Here is a 23,506-nt window from a genome sequence, read left to right as displayed (position 1 = left end):
ACACACACACACACATATGGGTGTAATACTGGCTTCTGAGAGTTCCTACAGGTCTGTTCAGTTCTATAGGGCTCATAGAGATACATTCAAGTATTTGACTTTCTAACCTGACATCTATAGTGCTGTTAGAAATCAGTGCATATTCAGTTATATTTTCTACTACTCTATTCTGGTTGCTAATTAGGGTGGGTGCTGGACAGGCTTCCAATCTTTAAAAGTTACACAACAGGTGAGCACAACGTTCTATCCATAATGAGAATAGCTGTATGAATTGATTTTAACTGGTATGGGTGGTTGAGTTTTCCTTCCTTCCTTCATATCAAACCCCACATGCTTCTTCATAAATTTGTCCAAATATATCAGATTTTAAAAGTTTGAAAGTGAAAAAGATATGGAGGCTGAAAAATGGGTGCTGATTCATAAAACTTTGAGCATTTCTTCCAGCATTTCCCTTTTCTACTGCAAATACAAAATGTTCAACCACTGAATTTCTTCCCTTTTTGATAAAATCGTGAGAGCAATTATTAGCCATTTTATGCTCTTTCAACACTATGGATCTTTTATCTTTAGTTAGTTTAGCCCATCACTGAAAATGAAATTCATCAAATTGATGACCTCAAAGTTCTAATGATTCTGTTGTTAGAAGAAAATTTCTCTATTGTCATATAATTGGTCTATATACTTTTGGTTCCAAACTGCATTCTAATTGGATTGGCCTTTGGTAACCATGAATAATTGCTTCTGTTATGAGATTTCTTTTGTGATGAGAGAGAGAACAAGACTGGAGAGCGAGAACAAGTAGAACAAATATAATAATCTTTCTAGTATTCACAAGATACTTGGAGGAATGCCTATTCCCACTAAGATCTACCCGTGTCACTCGTGCGAGCCAGGAGGTGAGGCTGAGGAGCCTAACGCCGAGGGAGGCCCGAAAGGTAAAGACAAGAAATCGGGCCTTCTTGGCGGTGGCTCCTCGCCTTTGGAACAACTTACCTCCTGAGATTCACGTGGCACACTCGCTGGGTATCTTTAAAAATCAACTAAAAACATGGATGTTTCGGCAGGCCTTCCCTCCAGACAATTCCTGATGCCCTCTCCTCTCCCTCTCCTATTGTTTCCTCCCTCTCCTAAGGTTTCTTCTATTTAAAATTTTTTATACTATTTTATGCTGTTAGCTGCCTAGAGTGGTCTTTACCGACCAGATAGGCGGGATATAAATAAAATAAAATAAAATAAAATAGATAGATAGATAGATAGATAGATAGATAGATAGATAGATAGATAGATAGATAGATAGATAGATAGATAGATAAATAAATAAATAAATAAATAAATAAATAAATAAATAAATAAATAAATAAATAAATAAATAAATAAGACTGTAATAAGAATGCCTATGTATTGTTCTGTTTTGCCCATTGCTTCTTAAGACATAAGACATAAGAAATTTATTTGTCATTGCGCTCACAAGTGGGTGCAACGAAATGAGGTGCTCTTCCCCAAGGTAAAACTGGACAACACTACAAAAAAAAAGTTAAAATATACACAACTTTCACCATCCAAATATAGATACCCCGTTTTCTCTCAGCAATTAAAATCCACCAAAAACCTATGGCCCCGCATTTAAACTCAATACTGCACTTGGGTAAAAACTGTTCTTGAATCTGCTTGTCCTTGCTTTCAATAACCTGAATCTCCTTCCTGATGGTAATAGTTTAAAGAGCTGATATCCCGGATGAGAGGAGTCTTTCAGTATTTCAGTCTTTCTTGACCAGCCTTTGACATTAATGCAAATGGTGATCTGTTTAAATGAAATGTCTCTTAAATTTTTGAAGTGGGCTGTCACAAAGTAGAATATACTGACATTAAAATAGGAAAAATAATACCATTAGCAACCCCAATAGTACTTTTAATAGTGTTAAGTGCCAAGATAATAACAAAATTACACCAAACAACCTTTTAAAAATAAGGTGGTCATTAGGAAAATATACTATGAAATGAAAACTCAGTTGCTGTGTTAAAGCTTTCTGTCAGAATGTCTCTCCCCAAAATCATTTTCTTGACTCACCATATGCTTCTCTGGGTAGCCACTCTGAAGGAGGCACGTAAGTAATCCACAATGGGTTGGACCTTCTTCACGGTGGCACCAGCTTTGTGGGACCAGCTCCTGTGGAGATACACCTGGCCTCCTCTGTGTTAACTTTTAGAAGGCAACTTAAAACACTGCTTTTCAGGCAGGCCTCTCATACTGACTCTACCTGTCTTAATGCCTCCAGTCCTGCTGCCCTGCTGCTTCATTGTGAACCTGCCATTGGTGCTACTTGTTTCATCTGTTAACTATTTTTAACTTTCTTGTATTTGTAGTTTAACAGCATTTGTTTTATTCCTGACTGTTGTAAACTGCCCAGAATAGTGCATTACACTAATGGCACAGCATATTATATAAGTAAGTAAATAAGCCTTCCACCATCTTCCTTAGACATATATGAGCGTGTCATATGGGTCATGTGATATCATATCATATGATTACAGGCTACCTGAAGGGCTGTATCTCCCTACATGCGCCTTCTCGGTGATTAAGATCAGCTCTCGGTCTCATTGCAGCACAAGCACAGCTTATGGGGACACGGGAGAGGGCCTTCTCTGTGGCAGCTCCCAGGCTATGGAACGCTCTCCCTTGGGAGATCAAGATGCCCCCTTCCCCCTAGGAGAAATGCGGCATATAAATAAAACTAATAAATAAATAAATATCAGAGAATATTGATTATTGATTGCGGAAGGATGTGACAAATGTAGTAGTGCAAGGTTCTGCCCTGGGTCTCCTCTTTTTGGGGGCTAGGTGTCCACCTCGTGAAGCCCAGTGTACTTATTTAAATTTTCTGTGAGATTAGAGCCCAATTGTAACATTACACCTTGAAACCTTATAGGGCTTTTAGGGGTGGTGGGGACGGAGGTATACACACAAGTCATGTGGCCCCCAGTTTCTTTGGTACAACAGATGCTTGCAGGATCCAACTACACTGACAGTCCAAGTCATAGGAATGTAATTTAAAAGTTTTTCAGATTTCAAAGATTTTTTAGATGCAGAGGTGCCTGCATAACAGGTAAACATTTGGTTGGGATATCAGTCTTAAGAATTGTGTCTCTACAGAATGGAATATAACACAGATGCACTTTCGGTCTGTTGTGTAGCTTTTAACAAGGCACAAAGATTCTGCCAGAAAAGTGCCACCCCACCTCGTATGTTCCATCCTTTCTACTCTGTCCACCCCCTCAGTGGATAGCATACCATACTGTGGTACATACAGAAATAATCTTTGACTTATGTTCTTTGTTAGAATCCCTTTCCTCTAACTGTTTACTAGTTCGTTTATTTCTTTGTTGCATTTTTAATGTCTCAAAATAATTAACAATTTGGCATATGGGTAAAACATGATTTAGGAAGCAAAGGTGCCAGCCTGAGATGTGTTATTCTGCTTTATTCTGCTTGCCAACTAATTAATGCTAGGTTTAGATATTGAATCCAAAAATCTCAAGTGTCAAAGGGAATCATTCAGTAATTATTGACTCCAATGCTTGCAGGAACTTAGTTTTAACCTTGTTCAACTCCCTGCTGAGAGTTGTCTTAAACTTAATGTTAGGAAAGTCTAGAATTAGCCAATATGAAAGTCTTTAGTGAAACAACTATGCTGGCTGTGGAAGTGAAATAAGTAGAGATTACAGTACTAGAAGAATGTGTTGTTGTTGAATTTAATCAGATACTAAAAATGCGAAATATGAATCCACTTGGACACAATCCTGGAAGAATAATAAACACTTTGAAGGAGGTTCAAAGAACGTGTATAGTAGAAGTTTGCTCTTTTGTTTTTTGAACTTAAACTTAAGCTCCCAGAATTCTGCTGAGGGAATTGAAGTTGGAGTACCAAAAACAAATCCCAGTCCCAAAGAGCACACCCTGATGTCTTAAGTTTCCTAATAATAAATCATTCCAGTCTGATTTGTACATGAGGGAGGCTTTTTAATTTATCTTGCTTTGCAGCTGTGGAAGTCATAAATTTATATTCATATATTCTATGTTTCTCTGAATCTATGTTTTTCTCACAATGAACATTTCTTAGAATCTGTGGGGGTGAACGCATAGCCATTTGTCCTGTTGTTTGGTCTGCTCTGAGGATGGGCTGGTTTGCTCCTTTTCCTGGTGAATACATGATGCAATTGCTAACATTGTCTCTGGAGCGTTCCTATCCTATTTAAGGTACCAGTAGGACCAGAGGGACGTGGTGGCGCTGCGGGTTAAACTGCAGAAGCCTCTGTGCTGTAAGGTCTGTAGATTTTCAGCTGTAAGATTGAATCCACATGACGGAGTGAGTGCCCGTCGCTTGTCCCAGCTCCCGCCAACCTAGTGGTTTGAAAGCATGCAAATGAAAGTAGATAAATAGGGACCACATCGGTGGGAAGGTAACACTGGCCATGTGACCACGGAAGATTGTCTTCGGACAGACGCTGGCTCTATGGCTTGGAAACGGGGATGAGCACCGCCCCCTAGAGTCGAACATGACTGGACACAAATTGTCAAGGGGAACCTTTATCTTTAGGACCAGTCAGTTTTGATTAGATTTGAGCATGTGTGATTGCTGGGATCGAACTAAAGTAGCTGCCTGGCTGTTCTTTTGGAGAACCCATTTAACAAACTTGAGTAATAGTAAGCTTTCCCTTTATACCTTCTTTGCAGCTCTCCTTTGGAGGGAAAAGGGGAAGTTCTGTATTTTTTAAAATAGTTGCTAACTGGTACAATTCATCAGCAATGTTCTGACAGGACCTTTTAAAAAAGACCTTTTCAAAGCATCGCTGATATGTTAGCAACACTCACAGAAAAATGCACAGCTTCCCCTGTGCTCTGCCTGGCCAGAAGATTTCCCTTTCCCAAGATAGCTAACTGGCTTGACCAAAGGGACAGCCATTCAGCTGCTTAATGATCTTGAGAAATGTTTCCCTTTAAAGGGAAATGATCTTTCGTTTAAAAGGAAAGAAGATCTTGAATGGGCTAAACAGGTTCACTTGAGGTGTGGTGGGATTTCCAGATCCAAAGCCAAACTGATACTTGCACACAGGGATTGATCACACACTTTTACACAATCTTAATTTTAGTTATTTAAACATTTACAGTGGTGCCTCACTAGACGATGATAATCCGTTCCACTGAAATCGCTGTTTAGTGGAATTATTGTCTAGCAAAAAGCATTTCCCTATTGGAATGCATTGAATGCATTCCCTGTTTAATGCATTCCAATGGGGAAGAATCATCGTTGTCTAGCGAAGATCAGCCATAGGAAAGCCACTTTGTGAACCGCCAATCAGCTGTTTAAATAGCTGTCTTGTGAAGCTTAGGTCCCGAAAACACCCGTTTTGCGAGCGCAGAGGGAGCTGTCAAAATCGTTGTCTAGCGAAAATTGGTTTGCGAAGCAGGGACCAAACATTGTCCAGCAAAATTCCCCCATAGGAATCACTGTTTTGTGAATCGCTATAGCAATCACAAAAAGTCAATGTCTAGTGAAAAAACTGTCATGTGGGGTAACTGTCTAGCGAGGCACCACTGTATAGGGCACTCTATATCATAGCATGTCAAGACAGGTTACAAAACTGTATAAAAGAATTTCAAAACATAAGATGTTTAAAACAATTTAAAACAAACAAACAAAAAAACCCCCCCACACAAAACACTCAAACAGTAAAGATATAGGACAGAAACTCATGCAGGCAATGAATGACCTTCAAACCCCAAAGGCTCTAATAAATAGATACTTCTTGACTTGGAACATACTCGGTGCCAATAGAGCTTCCAAGTGATGGGCATTCCACAATGGGAGTGCTACACTGGAAGAAGCTCTCCCCATGTCTGCACATAACAAACTGTTCTCAGTGGTGGGACACAGAGGAGGGCCTCCCCAGCAGCAAATCTTAGTGATTGGCTATGTTTATATAGTCTTTTTGAACCTTTTCGAGTCTGATCCCAGCTATCTCAAAACAGAAAGGATTCTTCTTGCACATTCAGGAGGTGCTATAAAACTTGATTTTTTTTGCTGTAGCAGACACTTTTTACGGGGGGAAGTAAACTCCATAGTAAAAACTTGAATCCTAGTATCTTCTCACTACACTGTAAAACTCTGCTGATATCATTTTGTTAGAGTTGAGTGAGTGATGTTGACGGCTATGACCAATATGGGTATAAATCTTTGCAGGCGAATCAGGTACTTAAAGTTCAGTAGCTTCCCATTTCTGATGAGCAGTACCTGAAGAAATACTTTACACTGGTCAGAATGTGGAACATTTCAGAATATTCTAGAAGCATCCTTAAAACCATCACATGAGTGTGCATCCTAATTGTGACTTTTCTTCTTCTTTTAACAGTGTTTTTATATATCATCAGTGCCAGAAGTTTAGAAAATCAGCATCATCTCAAAAGTTAACACAAACTGAACATCTTCTTGAATATTTCATTCTTGAAATTCCAGACTGAAAGATTGGCTGAAGGTATTTCAATGATCATTGTGCGACATAAATGATACTACTCACTGGTATGTAAAACTGCACTTCAGCGTCATTATGATGAACCAGGGAAAGTGGGCTAACCTCAGCCCATCAGAGTTCTCTCAGCTTCAGAAGTATGCAGAGTGTAAGTACTTGCTTTTAAATCTTTTATATTCCTGTATTTCCAATGCATTGCAAGAAATTTATATGCATAGAGAGATGCAACAACAATATGTCTCTGTAGTTACTGGCACAATAAAAATTCCACTCTGGCCCCAATCCAGTGAGGATTGTATGATGTTTGCCTCTCCTTGTGTTTAAGAGTATTAGGTGAAACCTTTTGCCTTAACTAGCAGTGAACCTGAAGCCATCTGTGCTTTCATTCATGGAACCCACTTTTTGCCTTCATGACATTTGTGGGGGGAAAGGAGATTGTCTGTGCATTTCATGATCCTCTGATGCTTTGCTTATATTCTTCAGTTAAACCACTTACTGGCAAAGACATTTTTATTGCTCTTATTATTCTGGCAAGTCAGAATGCTCAAGGGCTTGATAACTGTATTGAGAAGCTTACGACTCCATTCTAAGTGGTGGAAAACAAAACTTTGTGCAGATTTCTGGAGGTAGGAAGAAAACATCTGTGCTGCAAATGAAATAACTTGGGTTAGAAAGTGCTTAATTATACAGTACATGGCAAAGCAGAGGAGGTGGAGGTGGAGGAGACTTTGGCCTGTTTGTGTTTATAATTATTGATCTCCTAAGCTTTTTCATACTGGTCATTCTCCAGTCCTCCAAGCCCCCAGTATTCCCCAAGGGGGCTTTTTTATTCTGCCGCAAAGTGAGCTTATACCTGGCCACTGCCACCACATTTCAGAATATGATGGCAGTACCTTATACTAGAAACTTATAATAGAGCATGATAACGAGTGAAGGAGGTCAGTAGGCTATGGGAGAAAACGCATGAGAGACATGCGTGCACTGTGTGTTCCAGTGGCAGTAACCCCTGAGCAAAGAGGAAGTATTAGAATGCTTTGTTTGAAAAGAGTGCATGGGTATATTGGAAGTTGTGGAATGGAGAGAACTGGTGAAGGGGAAATAGTCCATCTCATTACACATCTGTAAGGATTGTTGTTGTTCTTGTTACAGTGCAGCCAGGTTGCCTCTGACTTATGTGACCCTGTGAATGAGTGATCTTCAACTTGCCCTGTTCTAAACAGCGTTGCTCAGATCTTGTAAGCTCAAGCCTGTGGCTTTCTTTAGGGAGTCAATCCATCTCATAATTTGGTCTTCATCTTTTTCTACTGCCTTCAGTCAGAGGTGGGATTCAGCAGGTTCTCACCTATTCTATAGAACCGATTCCTAAATGTACTATTGGTTCTTAGAACCGTTTGCTGGCCTGAGATGAATGAAGGAGGAGGAGCCAGGTGACCAGCGATGAGCGGGGGGAGGGGGGCACAATTAGCTGCCTCCCTTCCTGCGCCACACTGAGCCGTCTGAGGTGGGGTGTGGGTGAGAGAGATAAAGCCCTGGAAAGAGCAGAAGCGTCAATGGGGGAAATGGGGGGGAGGATGAGTCCTTGACGTCACTGGAGGAAAGCTCATGGCCTCGAGGCAGAGGGGGGGGGTGATTGACAAGGCATGAGGGCAGGACACAGAGGGAAAAAGTTTTGGGGTGAGACCGCTTCAGTCAAACACCCAACCGTCCTCATTTTACTAAGATTTTTTTTCAAGTTAAATGTACCACATAAGACTGTTGCTTATGTGGTACCTTTTTTTTAAATGTCCTGGGCATTTATTTATTTATTTATTTATTTATTTATTTATTTATTTATTTATTTATTTATTTATTTATTTATTTATTTATTTATTTATTTATTTATTTATTTATTTATTTATTTATTTATTTATTTATCATTAGGACATAGAACCTGTTGTTAATTTATTTGAATCCCACCACTGCCTTCAGTGTTTCAAAGCATCATTGTCTTTTACAGAGATTCTTGCCTTCTTATGATGTGCTTAAAGTATTACAGACTCACTTTCAATGTTTTTGCCTCTAGAAATAATTCAGGCTCGAAGAGCCTTGTGGCACAGTGGTTAAACTACTGTACTGCAGCCAAAACTGTGCTCACAACCTGGGGTTCAATCCCAGGTAGCCGGCTCAAGGTTGACTCAGCCTTCTATCCTTCCAAGTTCGGTAAAATGAGTACCCAGCTCGCTGAGGGGGCAATGTGTAGCCTGCATAATTAATGTATACTGCCCAGAGAGTGCTTGAAGCACTATGAGGTGGTATATAAGCAGCATGCTTTGCTTTTACTCTATTTGATCCTAGGACCCATTTGTAAATCTTTCTGGCAGTCCATGGCATCCGCAAAATTCTCCTCCAGCATACCAATTTTTTTCCTGTCTGTTTTCTTCACTGTCTAGCTTGCATATCTGTATTTAGTGATCAGGAACAGGGAGTGTGTTTGATATTGGTTGTCCTTACACCTGATGATCTTTTCTAATTCCTCGACTGCTGCCCTTCCAAGTATCATCTTCTTTCTGATTTCTTGGCTTTTGTCTCCAGTTGGGTTGATTGATTGAACCAAGATAATATTCAAAATATTTCCCCAGACTCATAGAATAATTGAATTGGAGGGGGCCTATATGGCCATTGAATCCAGCTTCCTGATCAATGCAGGAATCCAAATTAAAGTAGATCTGACAGATGGTTTTCTCTTGAAAGCCTTTGGAATTGGAGCACTCAACACCTCCCAAAATAATCAGTTTCATTGCTGTACTGCTCTAACTGTTCAGAAGTTTTTTCTGATATTCTGCTTAAAGAGGTTTCATGCTAGCTATAACTACGTAAACTCATATCTGGCCATCTTCAAAACTGGGACTCTCAGGTTCAGGACTGAACCTAGGTGTATGCTCAAGCTGTGAATTTTGAGTTTTCAGAGAGAGGGTAACCTGATCCAACACTTTCTCTCATCTGTCTTTGAGCTGACCAGGAACACCTTTGTTCTTGTCTAGATTAATCTCTTTTTTTTAACCTTCATCCAGTCCACAGATAACATTAGATTTAGAACTGAAACAGCTTCTTCATGTTTGGATGGAGAGGAGAAATAGAGCTAGGTGTCATCTGTCTGCTGGAGACAGACTCCCCATGATTTCATATACTGTATGTGTAAGATAGCAAGAGGGACATACAGTGGGGTCTCGACTTACGAACGGCTCGACATACAAATGTTTCGACTTACAAAGCGCTCTCATAGGAATATATGGACTCGACTTACGAACTTAGATTCGAGTTACGAACTCTTTTTTTCCCTTTTTTTAAAAGCTAAGTCATCTTAGGTTAAAAGGAAAAAAGAAAAAATATCCCCCTCTAGTGGCAGAAGGTGGAATAGCAGCTTCCCATTAGTTTCTATGGACGAAAAGAGCAGATACGGATTAAATGGTTTTCAATGCATTCCTATGGGAAATGCAGATTCGACTTAAGAACTTTTCAACCTGAGAACTGCCTTCCAATATGGATTAAGTTCGTAAGTCGAGACCCCACTGTATTGGAACCCTGAAGGTCTCTCAGAGAACCAGTTGAAAGGTTTTTATATAATCCGTCTTATCCAGGTACAACCAGATTCACACACTCGTACTTTGTGCAAGAATGGAATATTAGAGATTGACCAGGAGTTATCCAGTGCAGATGGATTCAAAAAGGGTTTTTTCAGCAATAGTCTTTTTAATGTCTCCAGTTAAGAGATCCTCAAATTGCTGCAAGGAGCATCCACCCCTTCCTTTCCTCAGTTAATCTTTCTTCCAGCTTTTTTTTTTTTTTTTTTTTTTTTTTTGAGATAGGAAGTATTCTTCTGCCCCTGAGAAAGAGATAAATTTCTAGTACTCTAAATGAGCTTGCCCTGGAAAAGTTGATGGTGGAACTGACAACAAACTGGCTGATGAACTTAGTAGTACCCGATGTAAGATCTGTCGTGAGGTTGATGGTAAACCGTAGCCACAGTTGGGTCATATGCTCATGCTTATTGTGTACTGCAAATAAAATATATGGGAAGGATGCTAACATCCTACCCACTGGGGATTTTCTGTGTGTTACTTCTTTACCCACCAAGGATTGTTGAAATTAGAAATACTATCTGTTTCTGTGAGTAAGTAAAAACACAAAAATATAATATAGGTTAGCGTGATTAAAATACCATGTCTTCAATAATAATTCTGTGCTGTCAAGTGAATTCTGATTTATGGTGACCCTTCCCAGGGTTTTCAAGGTAGAGAGTACTCAGAAGTGGATTACCATTCCCTTCTTCTTGGGCACTTCTGGAACCGTGCAGCTTTTCCCAGGGTCATACAGGCTGGTTCTTCTGGGATGCACAAGGGGGAATTGAACTCCAAACTTCTGCATCTGTGGCCAAATACGTAACTCGCTGAGCTATCTTTACATCATGTTTATTACTAACTTTTGTTTGGGCTAATCTGAAATTGCCTGTTAGGGCAGTCTGTTCAGAACCCTTGGTGAAGTTGGGCTCAGTTTTGGGAGTCAGTTTAAAGTCCAGTTGCTGTACATTTGATCTAATATAAGTTATAGAAAAACTAGAGCACAAGTGACTGACTTATTCTAATAATAATTATGTGCTGTCAAGTTGATTTCAGCTTATGGCAACCCTTCCAGGAATTTCCAGGTAGTTTTCAGAAGTGGTTTACCATTGCCTCTCCTCCTTAGGGCACCCTGGAACTATGCAGTTTGCTCAAAGGCTACACATCTGGCTTTCCCCTTGCAGTCAGATTACTCACTCCATGAGATATGTGCAAAAACATAATTCCTTGCATCTCAAGAAATGTTGGAATGATGTCCTCCCATTTCTTCTTTGCATGTAGGACCTCATTTTTTTTTTTGGTCTTACTATTGTGGTAGTGGCCATTAATGTTTCTCCTGAACATGACGAAAACAATATAAAGTTTGCACTGTTTATTTCTTGAAAACATTTTGCATGTGTTTTTTGAATAATATAATAGCATCTCTGAGGTGCAATGTAGGCAAATGGCAATTCCCATCAAAATTATTCCCTTGCAAGTCATATCCTTTCAAAGTCTCTAGTGCCCCAAGAGGGCTCCTTCCTGCCTGTGATTCTCCATTATGGGCCAGCACTCACTCCTGCCTGTCTTCTTGTTGTGTGTGTTAGCCTCGGATGTGGTCCTCCTCGACAAAAATGGCTCATTTAAAGCTACTACTTGACTTGGGAGAAAATCCTCCACTGACAAACCTTTTTATTAATTCTTAAAGTCCGTGATTGATGTCATCAGTCTTACATGCTCAGAACTGCACAAACAGGATTCTGGCCTTAATGTCATATATTCTTTGGCCCTAAAACATTTTGTAGAAGAGGATATATTGCATTTGAATCTGTTAAGTCAAAACAGGAATCTTAGGGATTTAAAATATGACTTTATTGCTATTCTCGGTGACTTCATGGAGATAATCAGAGCTTAAATGCTTGGACTATACCAGAAGTTTCTAATTATGCAAAAGCATTTTGAAGATTATATATATAGTACCTTAATCATCACCATAAGGAAATCTCTGCTTTGTGACTTTGATCAGAACAAATGAGCACATTCATATTAGCAATAATTGCATATTTAATGTGTGGTTTATACCTTGTCAGTTCATTTCCCCTGTTTTGTATCATCTTTATACATGAACATACAGCTCTTGTTACCTGCATATTTGCATGCTCACATACCATAGTTAAGTCTATCTCTGTTACTGTAAGTTGGCCTAGATAAGGAAAACTGAGTCAGTTTATTTTTGAAAGTCAGCTTCAGCTGAAGTTACTGAAATTGGATTGTCTCTGGTCACTTCAATTACCTAAGCAACAGGACATGGTGCTAAAAGGAAGTTTTATGTTCTGACTACACTCAGTGTACTTAAATCCTATTTATTTTGGTGGGGGCCAAGTTCAGCTAACTGGATCTAACCCATGATTCTTGGTGATTTTAAAGTTACAGAACAATCTAATTACAATAACCATTTGACAATGACAAGCAGTAATAAAACAATAATAACATGAAAGATAAATTTAGAGCTGTGTGGGTTTTTCCCCTCTGTAAGCTAGTTGTTATATTGCAGTATCCTGTTACTTGCATTATGGATGAGCACTTTATATGTACTTTCCATCATATATAGTCTATGGATGTTTTGATAGATAAGGCTGGATAAATGGAAGATATGACAAAATGTAAAATGAGGTAGGGAATCAGTGTCTCTCCAAATGAGGTTGGATTATAACTAGAGATAGGGTTATTTGTATACAAATACTCCCCCCACATATGGAAATAACGAGGGTCCTGCCCCATGGGGCTGGACTGTCCACTTGCCATTCCGCCGCGGACATGCGCTCGACAGAGCATTCCTATCGCACTGTTGTCCACAATGGATTAGCCACTCCTGGCAGAGTGCAGGATGACAAGCCTCTCTGCTAGGTCGCAGATTGGCTAATCCATTGCGGACAACAGTGTGATAGGAATATCTGTCGAGTGTGCATCTGTGGCGGAATGGTGAGTGGACAGTCACCTCATTATTTCCGCCTGTGGGGGAATATTCGTATACAAATACCCCCATCTCTAATTGTAACCCACATGAATCCTGACTGAAACTCTCATGGGAGTTGCAGTCCAACAACATCTGAGAGGCCACAAATATCCATGCTCCTGCATTAAATCAAGTTGAAAACTGCCCAGCAATTCTGCCCCTCTGGGGAGGGTTAACCATGCATTTTCTATGTTTGGGTATATTTTTTTTGTTCCAAACGTTCAACACATAAAGGTCACATGCAGCCATTTTGTTTGTTGTGAGGAAAAGTTAGCAAATACCTTGTGGCATAGCATCTTAAACAATGTGTTGTTTTGTGTGGGGATTCTCTAGTGATCTGTAATGTTCCTGGTTGGCTAAATTATGCTACAGTGGTGTCTCGCAAGACAAATGCCTTGCAGGACAAAAAACTCTCAAGACGAATGGTTTTGGCAATGGGGGTTGATGACTCGCAAGACGAATATTCCTATGGCCATGCTTTGCAAGACAAATGTCCTCTGTTTTTTGTTCCTGCCTCATGTTTGCTGATTTTAAAACATTCTATGATGTTTAAAAAGTTAAAGTTTTTTGATTGAAAATTTTTAATCATCTGCACAATATGTATGGCTTTAAAGAGCACTTAATAAACCCTTTGTAAACCAAAGTTGACTTTGTTCTGACTTTTTTTGTCCATAGGAACACATTAATTAGATTTCAATGTATTCCTATGGGAAAACACGTTTCGCAAGATGAATTTTTCACAAGATAACATTAACCACGGAATGAATTAAATTCGTCTTGTGAGGCACCACTGTATTTGTGAGACGAATAGCAGAAGTTCACTGGCATGGTGACTCCCTTTAGAAGAAGAGGTTCTGTGTTGATTTCTTATAATGCTCTTCAAAAATTATTTTAAAGAGCCTCGTGGTGCAGTGGTTAAACCACTGTATTGCAGCCAAAACTGTGGTCACGACCTGGGGTTCAATCCCAGGTAGTTGGCTCAAGGTTGACTCAGCCTTCTATCCTTCTGAGGTCGGTAAAATGAGTACCCAGCTTGCTGGGGGGGGGGGAGGCAATGTGTACCCTGCATAATTAACCTGTAAACCTCCCAGAGAGTGCTTGAAGCACTCTGGGGTGGTATATAAGCAGCACACTTTGCTTTAATAGTTTCATTCCCAAATAACATTTTAAGTTTATAAAATACTTAAACTTTTAGAAGGAACATTATTACTGTTTTGTCTGATTTCTGGTTTAGCATGAACAATGATCTTTCAATTAATTTGTATTGTGCTCTATATTTATGTAACAGCAAAAATTAGCTGCAGTTTTGTGTTGCCTTGAATAGGGCCGAAGAGAAAGAGGTGCGATTTTCCACAGGTTCTTTCACAACCTGCAAAAACAACACTTTTTAAATGTGATGCGAGGGACAGTGCTCTGTTATTATTGAACTTGCTAAGCAGACCTAAAGACACCGCACTTCTAACATATGCAGCTGAGCCTTGCCTAATTTGAAATGAAACATGTTTTCTTCTTTCCTTTTGCAGTGACCAGTGGTGTTTATTTGAAAAAGAAGGAAGCATAAGCAAACAGAGGTTTTAACAACAGTTAAAAACGACAGCTATCAGTTGGTTGGATAGTTCCGTGATTTATCTGGCTGCAGAGCCAGACATTGGGAGTTCAGTTCCTCACTGTGCCTCTTGCGAGTAGAGCCAGCCTGTGAGGTCCTGGCCTAGCTGCACAGCTCCAGGAAAACCCCAGAAGAAGGGAATGATAAACCACTTCTGAGTGTTCTGAACCTAGAAAGCTCTGAAAAGACTCATTGCAACTCAGAATTGACTTGACAGCACATGATAATGATTATTATGGGCAAGGTTTCCTCTAAGCTGGGAATGCACGTGCATGCTTCCCTCTCTGCAGCTTTCTTCCTCTTTTGCATAGCGATCATGTTCAACATCTTAAGTTCTGGTTGCGATGGAACTCTGTGCACGGGGGGAGGGTGAAGTTGCTCATGCACACAAGGATGAAGTCATGTACAAGAGGTGGAGCCCCAGTGTTAGAGGGTATCTTGATTCTGAGTGATTATTCATCATGGAACTTATCTTGAGTAAGACAATGGAATATAGTGTGCATATAATTAAGGCCTTTCGAGTCAGTTTGGAATACTCTGGAACAATGATTCCCAATCTTAGGTAACCCAACTGCGGTTCTCAGAAACCCTGGCCAGGACAGGTGGTGGTGAAAGCTTCTGGGAATTGCAACCTAAGAACACCTGGGCTACTCTAGGTTGGGAACCACTGCACTGGAGAGAAAGCCCTATTTGGTGACATCGGTACATATTAACAGTCTGTGATCCTGTTACCAAGAGAATAATTGTTAGAATATTCTTTATTAACCAAAAACCACTTATTTTGGGTTCTGTATTACTGTTATAGGTTACACTATCAAACTTCTTGTGAGTAATGTAATAGTCTCTGATTTCTCATATTAAAAGACTTTTTGTGAGTTTGTTATGACTTCAGTTTTGAAGATTACAAAAAGCAGGCAGTTTTTAGGTTGAGGCTACAGGTAGGATACTTGTATTCTTTCAGTATGTGCCCATCCAATTGTGGACGTAGCCCAGCTGGGACTTCCTCACCTTCTTGCACTTCTGATGATGCTGACAAGGAGGCAGGATGACAAGTTTCCTGATTCAGCTGCTAAGTGGTCAGTGGACCAGTGGGTTCTGGTGGGGGGGTCGAAAGGGCCTGGCCACCTGTGGTGGCAATATTTACTTATTTACTTAATTACTTATTTGATTTTTATACTGCCCATCTGGTAGCCAAGGCCACTCTGGGCAGTTTACAACAATATTAACAACAACAATGACAGAATAAGGAGATATAGAACAACTACCAAATAAAATGTAAGAAATACACAACGAATAACAATAGTCTGGAACTGCTTTCACTTTGTGTAGTGATAAGGAGTTATTTTGGGGTAGAAGGAGTCTTGCCTTGAGTTATCCAGTTAGTCACTTGAAAGAGGAACTTTTCATTTCTAGTTTTAAAAGTTAGAAGCAGAAGATTGTTATGCATGGTGTTGATTGACAGACCCCATTATGCCATTAGAAAGCTGCCACTCCCATTTCAGAACAATACTGGATTTAACAGGTTTCATCTAGGGAAATAAGTGAATGAATAAACACATGAACATTTGTGAAGTACTTTAAAAAACATTCTCAGAAATTTTAAATGAAAGAAATCTCTATAGTTCCAGTAGTAATTAAAAACCAATTACTATCCACCTTAACCCGCAAAAAATGCCTGCTTGAACAGTCTGTGAAGAGCAGAGAGAACTAAATGGTAAATATAAAGAATTTTGTATAGAAAATGAGAAATAGAAGCAGGAATAGAAAATATAAGAAAGGAAAATAAGCGAGGAAGAGGAGACTAGCCAAAGCTCAAAGGGTCTTGATATTGACATTTTGTTCAATAAAGCCTCCTCCTTGTTTCTTTCCTTATTCCTGCATATATGAGTGGACAAAGAGGCTTTAACTCAGTAAATGAAAGAGATAGAGGCGCCTTATCAGTCAATGTCCCCTGCTCTTTAGTGCTCTGGGTGCCAGAATTTATTTTCCACTGAGCATCCTTAAAGTTTAGCATTGGAGAGGACTCAATTCTCATGCAAATACTCAGGTAATGGACTATGTGGCAAAGGCTTTGCATAAATGGGAGCTTTACATGTCCATGAGCTTTGTAATCAGAAATGAGGGAAGTTGTTTCTGGTGAAAATAACAAGGCAGCATTTGGTACCTAATTTCTTGTGTTGTGTGAAGCTAAAGCTGAGGGATAATAAGCTTATTTGAAAAAGGTCTTTGCAGATTTTTTGAAGAACCAATGTTAATTTACTGATTCAGTCAAGTATGGCTGCTTCCGTTTTCTTTATATATCTCTCCTGAATAACCCCAGTTGTAAGAAGGAGAGCATGAAACAAAACTGAATCAGTCCAATTATTTTAATGTGAACAGTTAGTATAGATGAAAAAACTACTCTGTTCTTTTATTTATTTTTATTCTTTCACATTTGCAGCCAATATATATACTGTATATTCTTTACCTCTCTTGCTGCACTTCTAGATGTCCTCAGCAGAATCATAGCCCCCATAGTCACTGAGTGACTAAGGCTGTGAGTACACAGTCAAATATAGTGGATTCGCTGCAGTCATAATACAGGTTGATTCAAAGTATTTTTTTTCTGATCACACAAAGCAAAGGCCAATTTGAACTAATCCAGCCCATCATGGCTTTTATTTCTCAGACACTGCGTACCTCTATTTTTTTTTTTCAACCTGGAAGGATTTGAACAGACTTTTCTCCATGTGGTTAGTTGATATATTAGTTGATAGATGTGGGGCCTGTCTGTGGATGGTGTAGGCAATTGGGACATGATACTCAGGACTGCCCTGTATTCTTCCCCTACCCACCCTGTCTGTCCTCCAGTTTTGTTTTTACATATATAGCACTAGATCCCCTTGTCCCTATTGTGGATATACTAGTTTAACATTAGATCACCTCAAGATGGCGGGGAGAAATAAAAAATTATAACCAAAATAGAAACTCAGGCAAAATAAAAGATGTTCATGTGGTATTTCTGTACACGTTAAGAAAAACTTTGGAACACTTCCTCCATTTTTGGAACATTGTATAACCCTTTCAAAACCAAGTGGCTTGTCAGCAAACCATAAAAGGGTCGGCAGAAGTGGGACCATAGGAAGGAAGGAAGGAAAGAGGCCTGTGGGCTGAAATGCAAATTGTATCATGTGAGCACTGAACTCCAGAATCAATCTGAAGCCTCTGTATGATCTTTGAATGTGAATTCAGCCATAATACAGGTTATGAATCAGATCAGTGGTGTAACTGCAGCCTAAATTAGTCCACTGAGTCTGTCCTCACTCTAGCAACCAGGTTGCTATCACCTAGTGATTTACAGGGAGAAGCCAGACTCTTCCATAGGATTCACGCATATCAGCATGCAGTTAGTTAGGAAACAGGAAACATATTTATTTTTCGAAGAGCCAGCACAAGTAACCTTGTGCCAAAGTACAGCAAGTAATAGTTCTAGCTACTCTAAAACAATCTGACATCATTGGTTTTTAACATCGACCAGCCATCCATCACCTAAAATGACGAGATTCCTAGTCTACAAGCTGAGAACAAGACAAGGAGCACTGCTTTATTTTAATCTATCTCCATAGTTCGTGCAAAATGTTTCTGTGCAAAACTGGCATCTTTATCATTTGAGAAGCACAACACATAGCTATCAGGCAGCTGGGTTGGAGGGTAAGTTTTCTCAGGATCAGGCTGACATAGCTGAAGGAGAGAAAGTTCTCTGATGAGAAACGGCTGGAGGAGGCAGGGTCAAGGAGAATAAAAGAGTAAGACCAAGAAGGCAGAGGTTTGTCATCTATTTCTGAAGAAAACAATGTGCAGGGGGATGCAGCAGAGGAGAATACTGGATGCTGTCTATCCTCGCCAGTTTGTTTGCCTGTAGCAGGAGTCAGACACCAGAGACTAGCCATGTGCTTAGACTAGAGATGGACATGAACCTCAGTTCAGAGATTTGTGCTGGTTTGTACATGTGGCACAACAGATGCTGCGTGTTCCCTTCCTCGCCTCCTTGCCCAAGCATCTTCTCTTCTCCTTCAGCTGTTCAGCACTCCCTGGCAGGAACATGGGTTTACCTGCCCTGCCTGTTTGTCTGAGTGGGCGATCAGCAAAGGAGGTGGGGCAGGGAACTCCTGCCCCTGCTGGGCACTGGTTGAAAAGCTGAAGAGGAGGAGGAGGAGGAGGAGGAGAGGAGTGCACACCGACTGGTGAGTGGGGTATCCAGGCAGAGGAAGGGAATGCACAGCACAAGCCTCCATACTGAGGTTCTTGCCCATCTGTAGCTTGGACAAGGCAGCATTAGCCTGGATACTGCCACAGCCCCAGAGAGACAAGTGATGGATAAAAATGAGCAGCACAGGCTAGCTTTTTTTTTTTTGGCTCATCTATAGAGGCCTGTACTTCCTGTACCTAAGCTATCTTTTATTTCCTGGTTTCCATAATCTGGACTCTGGGAAACTTCAGTGAAGTTAGCTGGGTCCCCAAGTTGGTTTAGAGACTATAATTCATCCCTTTGAGACTGGGGGGTGGGGAAAGGCAGGGGGAAGTGGTGCTGTACCACTAATAAAAGCTGTACCACTAATAAAAGCTGTTCTAATCCCAAGAAGGTGAGCTGGAGTCCATGGAGTTATTGCTGGAAGACCCCTCCACTCTGCAGGAGAGGGGCTGGTGGAGTGCACAGCATCACACCCCCTTTTTGATTTTTGAGTCACCCTCATGCCTCCTCATTTATCATTTTAAAAAGGTTTGAAGGAAAAAGTGAGGCTTATGCCTGTGATTCCCCACTAACTGCTCTATAAAAAAAATACTATACAGCCAATTCTTCTCTATGGAAGAGTTGGCTGTATAATAATTTTTTGTTTTTGTTTCAATGAGGAACTCCATGCATGTGTAGCAGGTTCCTTTCTGGGTCCTTTTAAGGAGAAATGAATAAATGGGGAATGAATTAATGGATATTTAGATGAGGACCCACTGAGTTACAAGGGCATGACAGTGGTGCAGCTGTAAATAGCAAGCATGGCCCTTCTCTTCTGTTATGCAGTTATTACATGTGAAATTCATGAATGGTGCAGGATTTCTTATATCTCACTTCCTTTGGAATTCTCAGGCTAGTTTCTTATGCTAGATTCGTGATTGGCACTTGGTTCTCAAGTGTTCAATGGTATGTATAGAGAGGTGGGCAGAGAGTATACTAACATAGGTATGAAGTTGCCTGTTCTTCTTTGCACTTGCAAAGAACTGTGTCAGTGTGAAAACCTTATTTTCTGACCATATCAGAAAAGAATTAAAACAAAACACAACCAAAAACAAAGAAATAAAAGAAGAAGACAAAGATGATGTGGCACTTTAAACTGCTTTGGTTCTGCCAATTCCAGCATTTAGTCTATCAAGTGGCTTCCAAGTGACCTGGTTATTTGTGTGACTGGGGAGTAAACGTCCTTGGCATTCTGTCCATTTTAAGAGGTGGGTAGTCCTTCCTTTCCAATTATGGATGCCCATTTGATGCAGAGGCTTCAATTTTTTCAGTATTACCTGCTACCTCTCTTCATATGTCATTGGGTGCAAAGCCTCCAGGATGAGGTGATGAAAGCACCACTGCATCTACTAATGCAACTTGTGCAGTGGTGGTGTATGGCTTATACTCACTTTGCTTGCAGAGTTTCTTTTAAAAATACAAACAAATTTAATATGTCTTCACAGTATATACCATGTACTGTATACAAGATATCCGATTAGTCTGATTTTTGTCTGTGATTGGCACTCAGATTTTCACAATCCAGAGTCTTACTAATACTTCAGTTAATCTGCTGGACTGGAATCTTTGAAATTCATGAGGGTTCATAGCAAGAGTTCATGAAACATTTTTGGAAGTTAAAAGCAAGTGCTGTTTCGGTAAAAATAGAATTCCAGAAAGTCTGTGATAATGTCAAAAAGAAAAGCATTCCATTTAGGGTAGTTATTTACAAACTAGGAGCCTCATGCTGCCCTAGCCAATGGTGAAGGTCTCTGGGAGTTGTAGTCTATGAATATTTAGGCACACATTAATTTATGAGCTCTTTAGTTGAATAAAAAGATCTCTGTTATTGTTTTTGCAGATTCTACAAAGAAAGTTCGGGATGTTTTGCAAGAGTTCCATGGTAATGGTGTGCTAGCAAAGTACAATCCTGAAGGGGTAATTTTAATTCCTTTGCTTCAAATATCATGCTTCTTGACATAAATTAATGTTCTGCCGCATTTCCTTAGTTTGTAAATTTTAAAAAAATCTTCCAAAATGATAACGAGATACTGTCCTGTAGTAAATCTAAGTTTAGACTTCAGCAGATTCGAAACCTCTTCACACATACATTTTGCAGTCAGGTACACAGAACACATGGAAGCAACTGGATGGTGGTGTCAGAGCTCTTCCTATTTATAGAATTTGTCCTTTGGGGACAGTAGCAATGGATTTGATTTGGGGTAGATATTGCAGAGAGCCTATTCCTAGATGGCTTCTGGATTGAGTAAGTGTGTATCCCCATAGATTGTCACAAGGATTTTGTGCTACAGCGTATTTTCCTGTCTGGCAAATAAACTCTTAGACTGATTTTTTTAAAAAAAAAATAGATTCATTAGTGAAATCAAGTAGTATCTGTATTGACATAATTGTATGGCAGAAAAAGCCATCTGACCTTTAAACTACTTTGTTTATTTGTGCTAGAATTGTTTATTTGCAATTGTATTAATAATACATCTGGAAGCATTGTTTATTGCATGATTAAACAGATTCTTAAATATAAAACTGAACTTTTTGGATAAAAATGCTGTTTTAAGAATGAAAGTAACTACTGATAAGACCTTATTAATATTATATTTCTCTTATTTCTGTGCATACACTCCAGAAGCAAGACATTCTTAAGCAAGTAAGCATTTTTGTTGTTTTTTTCTACATTGATTTTTATAAAATTTGACATTCATACTGTTGCATTGTTGTGTGCCATTAAATTGCTCCTGACAATACCATGAATTAGTTACCTCCTAAAGGTCCTGTTATTAAAAGCCCTGCTCAGACCTTGCAAATGCGAGGTTGCATTTTTCCCCCCATTGAATCAATCCACCTCATATCTGGCCCTCTTATTTGCATGCTGCCCTCAGATATTCCCATCATTATCATCTTTGTCCAGTGAGTCTTGTCTTTTCATGATACACACAAGATACAATAGCCTCAGTCTTGCTAGCTTTGCAAGTAATGTTCAAGTATTTTTGTTTTTAAAAAATTATGGGACAGGTATAGAAAATGTGAAATACTGAATTGATGTTTATCATTAGTTCATATTGCATATAAAATGCGTAGGTTCTAGGAAACCTATGAGTAAGCTGCAGTGCAGTGGTGAAACAAGGGTGCAGAGATTGTAGCTATTTTTCACTTCAGTTGTAGTTCTTTATCTAACGGAGTTGCTCCTGTTTTTCTTCTTCTCTGGGATCCGCTCTGATGGACTGGGTAATCCATACTCCCTGCAACTGCTTCATCTGAGGATGAAGGGGTAATGATGTAGAGCAGGGTGAGCAATATGTGGTGAAACATATGAATGCAGGAAGGAATAGAGTAAGCTGATCAGTAGGAATAAACTTGTTTTCATATTTTGCTGCATGAATGTCCTTCGCTTGATCTCATATTGTACAGTTTCAGGTTCAGACATCCTTTTGTCTGTATTACTGTTGTCCCTTGACATAGCCTTTTTCTATTTGATTGCTATTGATTTCAGAACAATTCATTGACAAGCTGGTATAAACAGTGTAACACAATGATGATCTTTCCATAGATGAACTTATTATAAAAAAACAACACCTTGAGCTCATCAGAATTTTTCCAGCATACGCATGATAAGATGGAGAGAGTCTATTAAAGAGCTTGGCATGAAGTTTAGCTCAGGAACCACATTCCCTCCCACCCTTCCGTTTTTGCATTCCCCAGGATATGCCCCCCCCCCAAAATAAATTACAAAAAAAGTCATTTTCCACTCCAGGAACCTCCAAAATCCCAAACCTATAATTGATATATTTAAAAGGAATTTAATTACATATTCTGACAAACTGGATATTCCTAGCCTTCTCTAATGACTTCCTGAGTTTGGATTATAGCTCTCATCATCACTAGCCAGTTGGGCAGTTTGTGATCTGTCAGGGAAGGATGGGAGCTTTCAGGGTTCAGAACACCAACTTGTTCTGTAAAAGTATTTATATATTCATTTCCTGTGCCACTCTGTATGCATAACATTGTTAGCCATATGCCTATTAAAATTCTCAGAAATTACACTAGATCTGCTATGCATTTATTCTGTTTATACATTATGTAATTGTTACAATGTGCTTATTTTTGTTGTTGTCACTCTTCCTGTGTCATTTATTGTTACAGTTTGTGTACGTGTCAAGTTAAGTAAAGCAAATGGCTCTTACGCTTCCTTCTCCTTCTAACATACACAGAAGTTTTTACTTGTTTCCTTGTAGTTTAAATGTAATTTTACAGTATGGATCATGGCAGAGAAAGAGAAAGTGTGTGTTTGTGTATAGACGATAGTGATGACTAATAATATTCACTTCCCATGATTTTATAACCATGATGACTCAGGGGCATAATAAAGTGGATGAATGTCCTTGACCATCAGTCATAAAAATGATTAAGTGTACCTCTTTATGTTAAAAGTGTTCCAACTGTATGTCATCCAAGATATCACAGACACAGAGTTTATCATTTTAGCTGCCCCGTTTCACTCCCATTCTAAGTGTTGTGAA

At 39.5% G+C, this 23,506-nt stretch overlaps 1 protein-coding gene across 2 annotated transcripts in view; it reads left to right on the top strand.

The window, feature by feature from the left end:
• Positions 1–23,506, top strand: part of DGKB (diacylglycerol kinase beta) — a 316,591-nt gene that overhangs the window by 20,354 nt on the left and 272,731 nt on the right. For both annotated transcript variants that reach the window (XM_020781534.3, XM_020781524.3), the window contains exons 2-4: positions 6,409–6,673; positions 20,833–20,909; positions 21,616–21,636. In XM_020781534.3, the coding sequence (XP_020637193.3) occupies positions 6,604–6,673; positions 20,833–20,909; positions 21,616–21,636 (168 nt within the window). In that variant the 5' untranslated portion in view covers positions 6,409–6,603. The remainder of the gene's footprint in view (positions 1–6,408; positions 6,674–20,832; positions 20,910–21,615; positions 21,637–23,506) is intronic.

This window comes from Pogona vitticeps, chromosome 6, assembly GCF_051106095.1.
Source record: "Pogona vitticeps strain Pit_001003342236 chromosome 6, PviZW2.1, whole genome shotgun sequence".
Lineage (NCBI taxonomy): Eukaryota > Metazoa > Chordata > Lepidosauria > Squamata > Agamidae > Pogona > Pogona vitticeps.
This window is presented reverse-complemented; position numbering and strand designations above follow the sequence as displayed.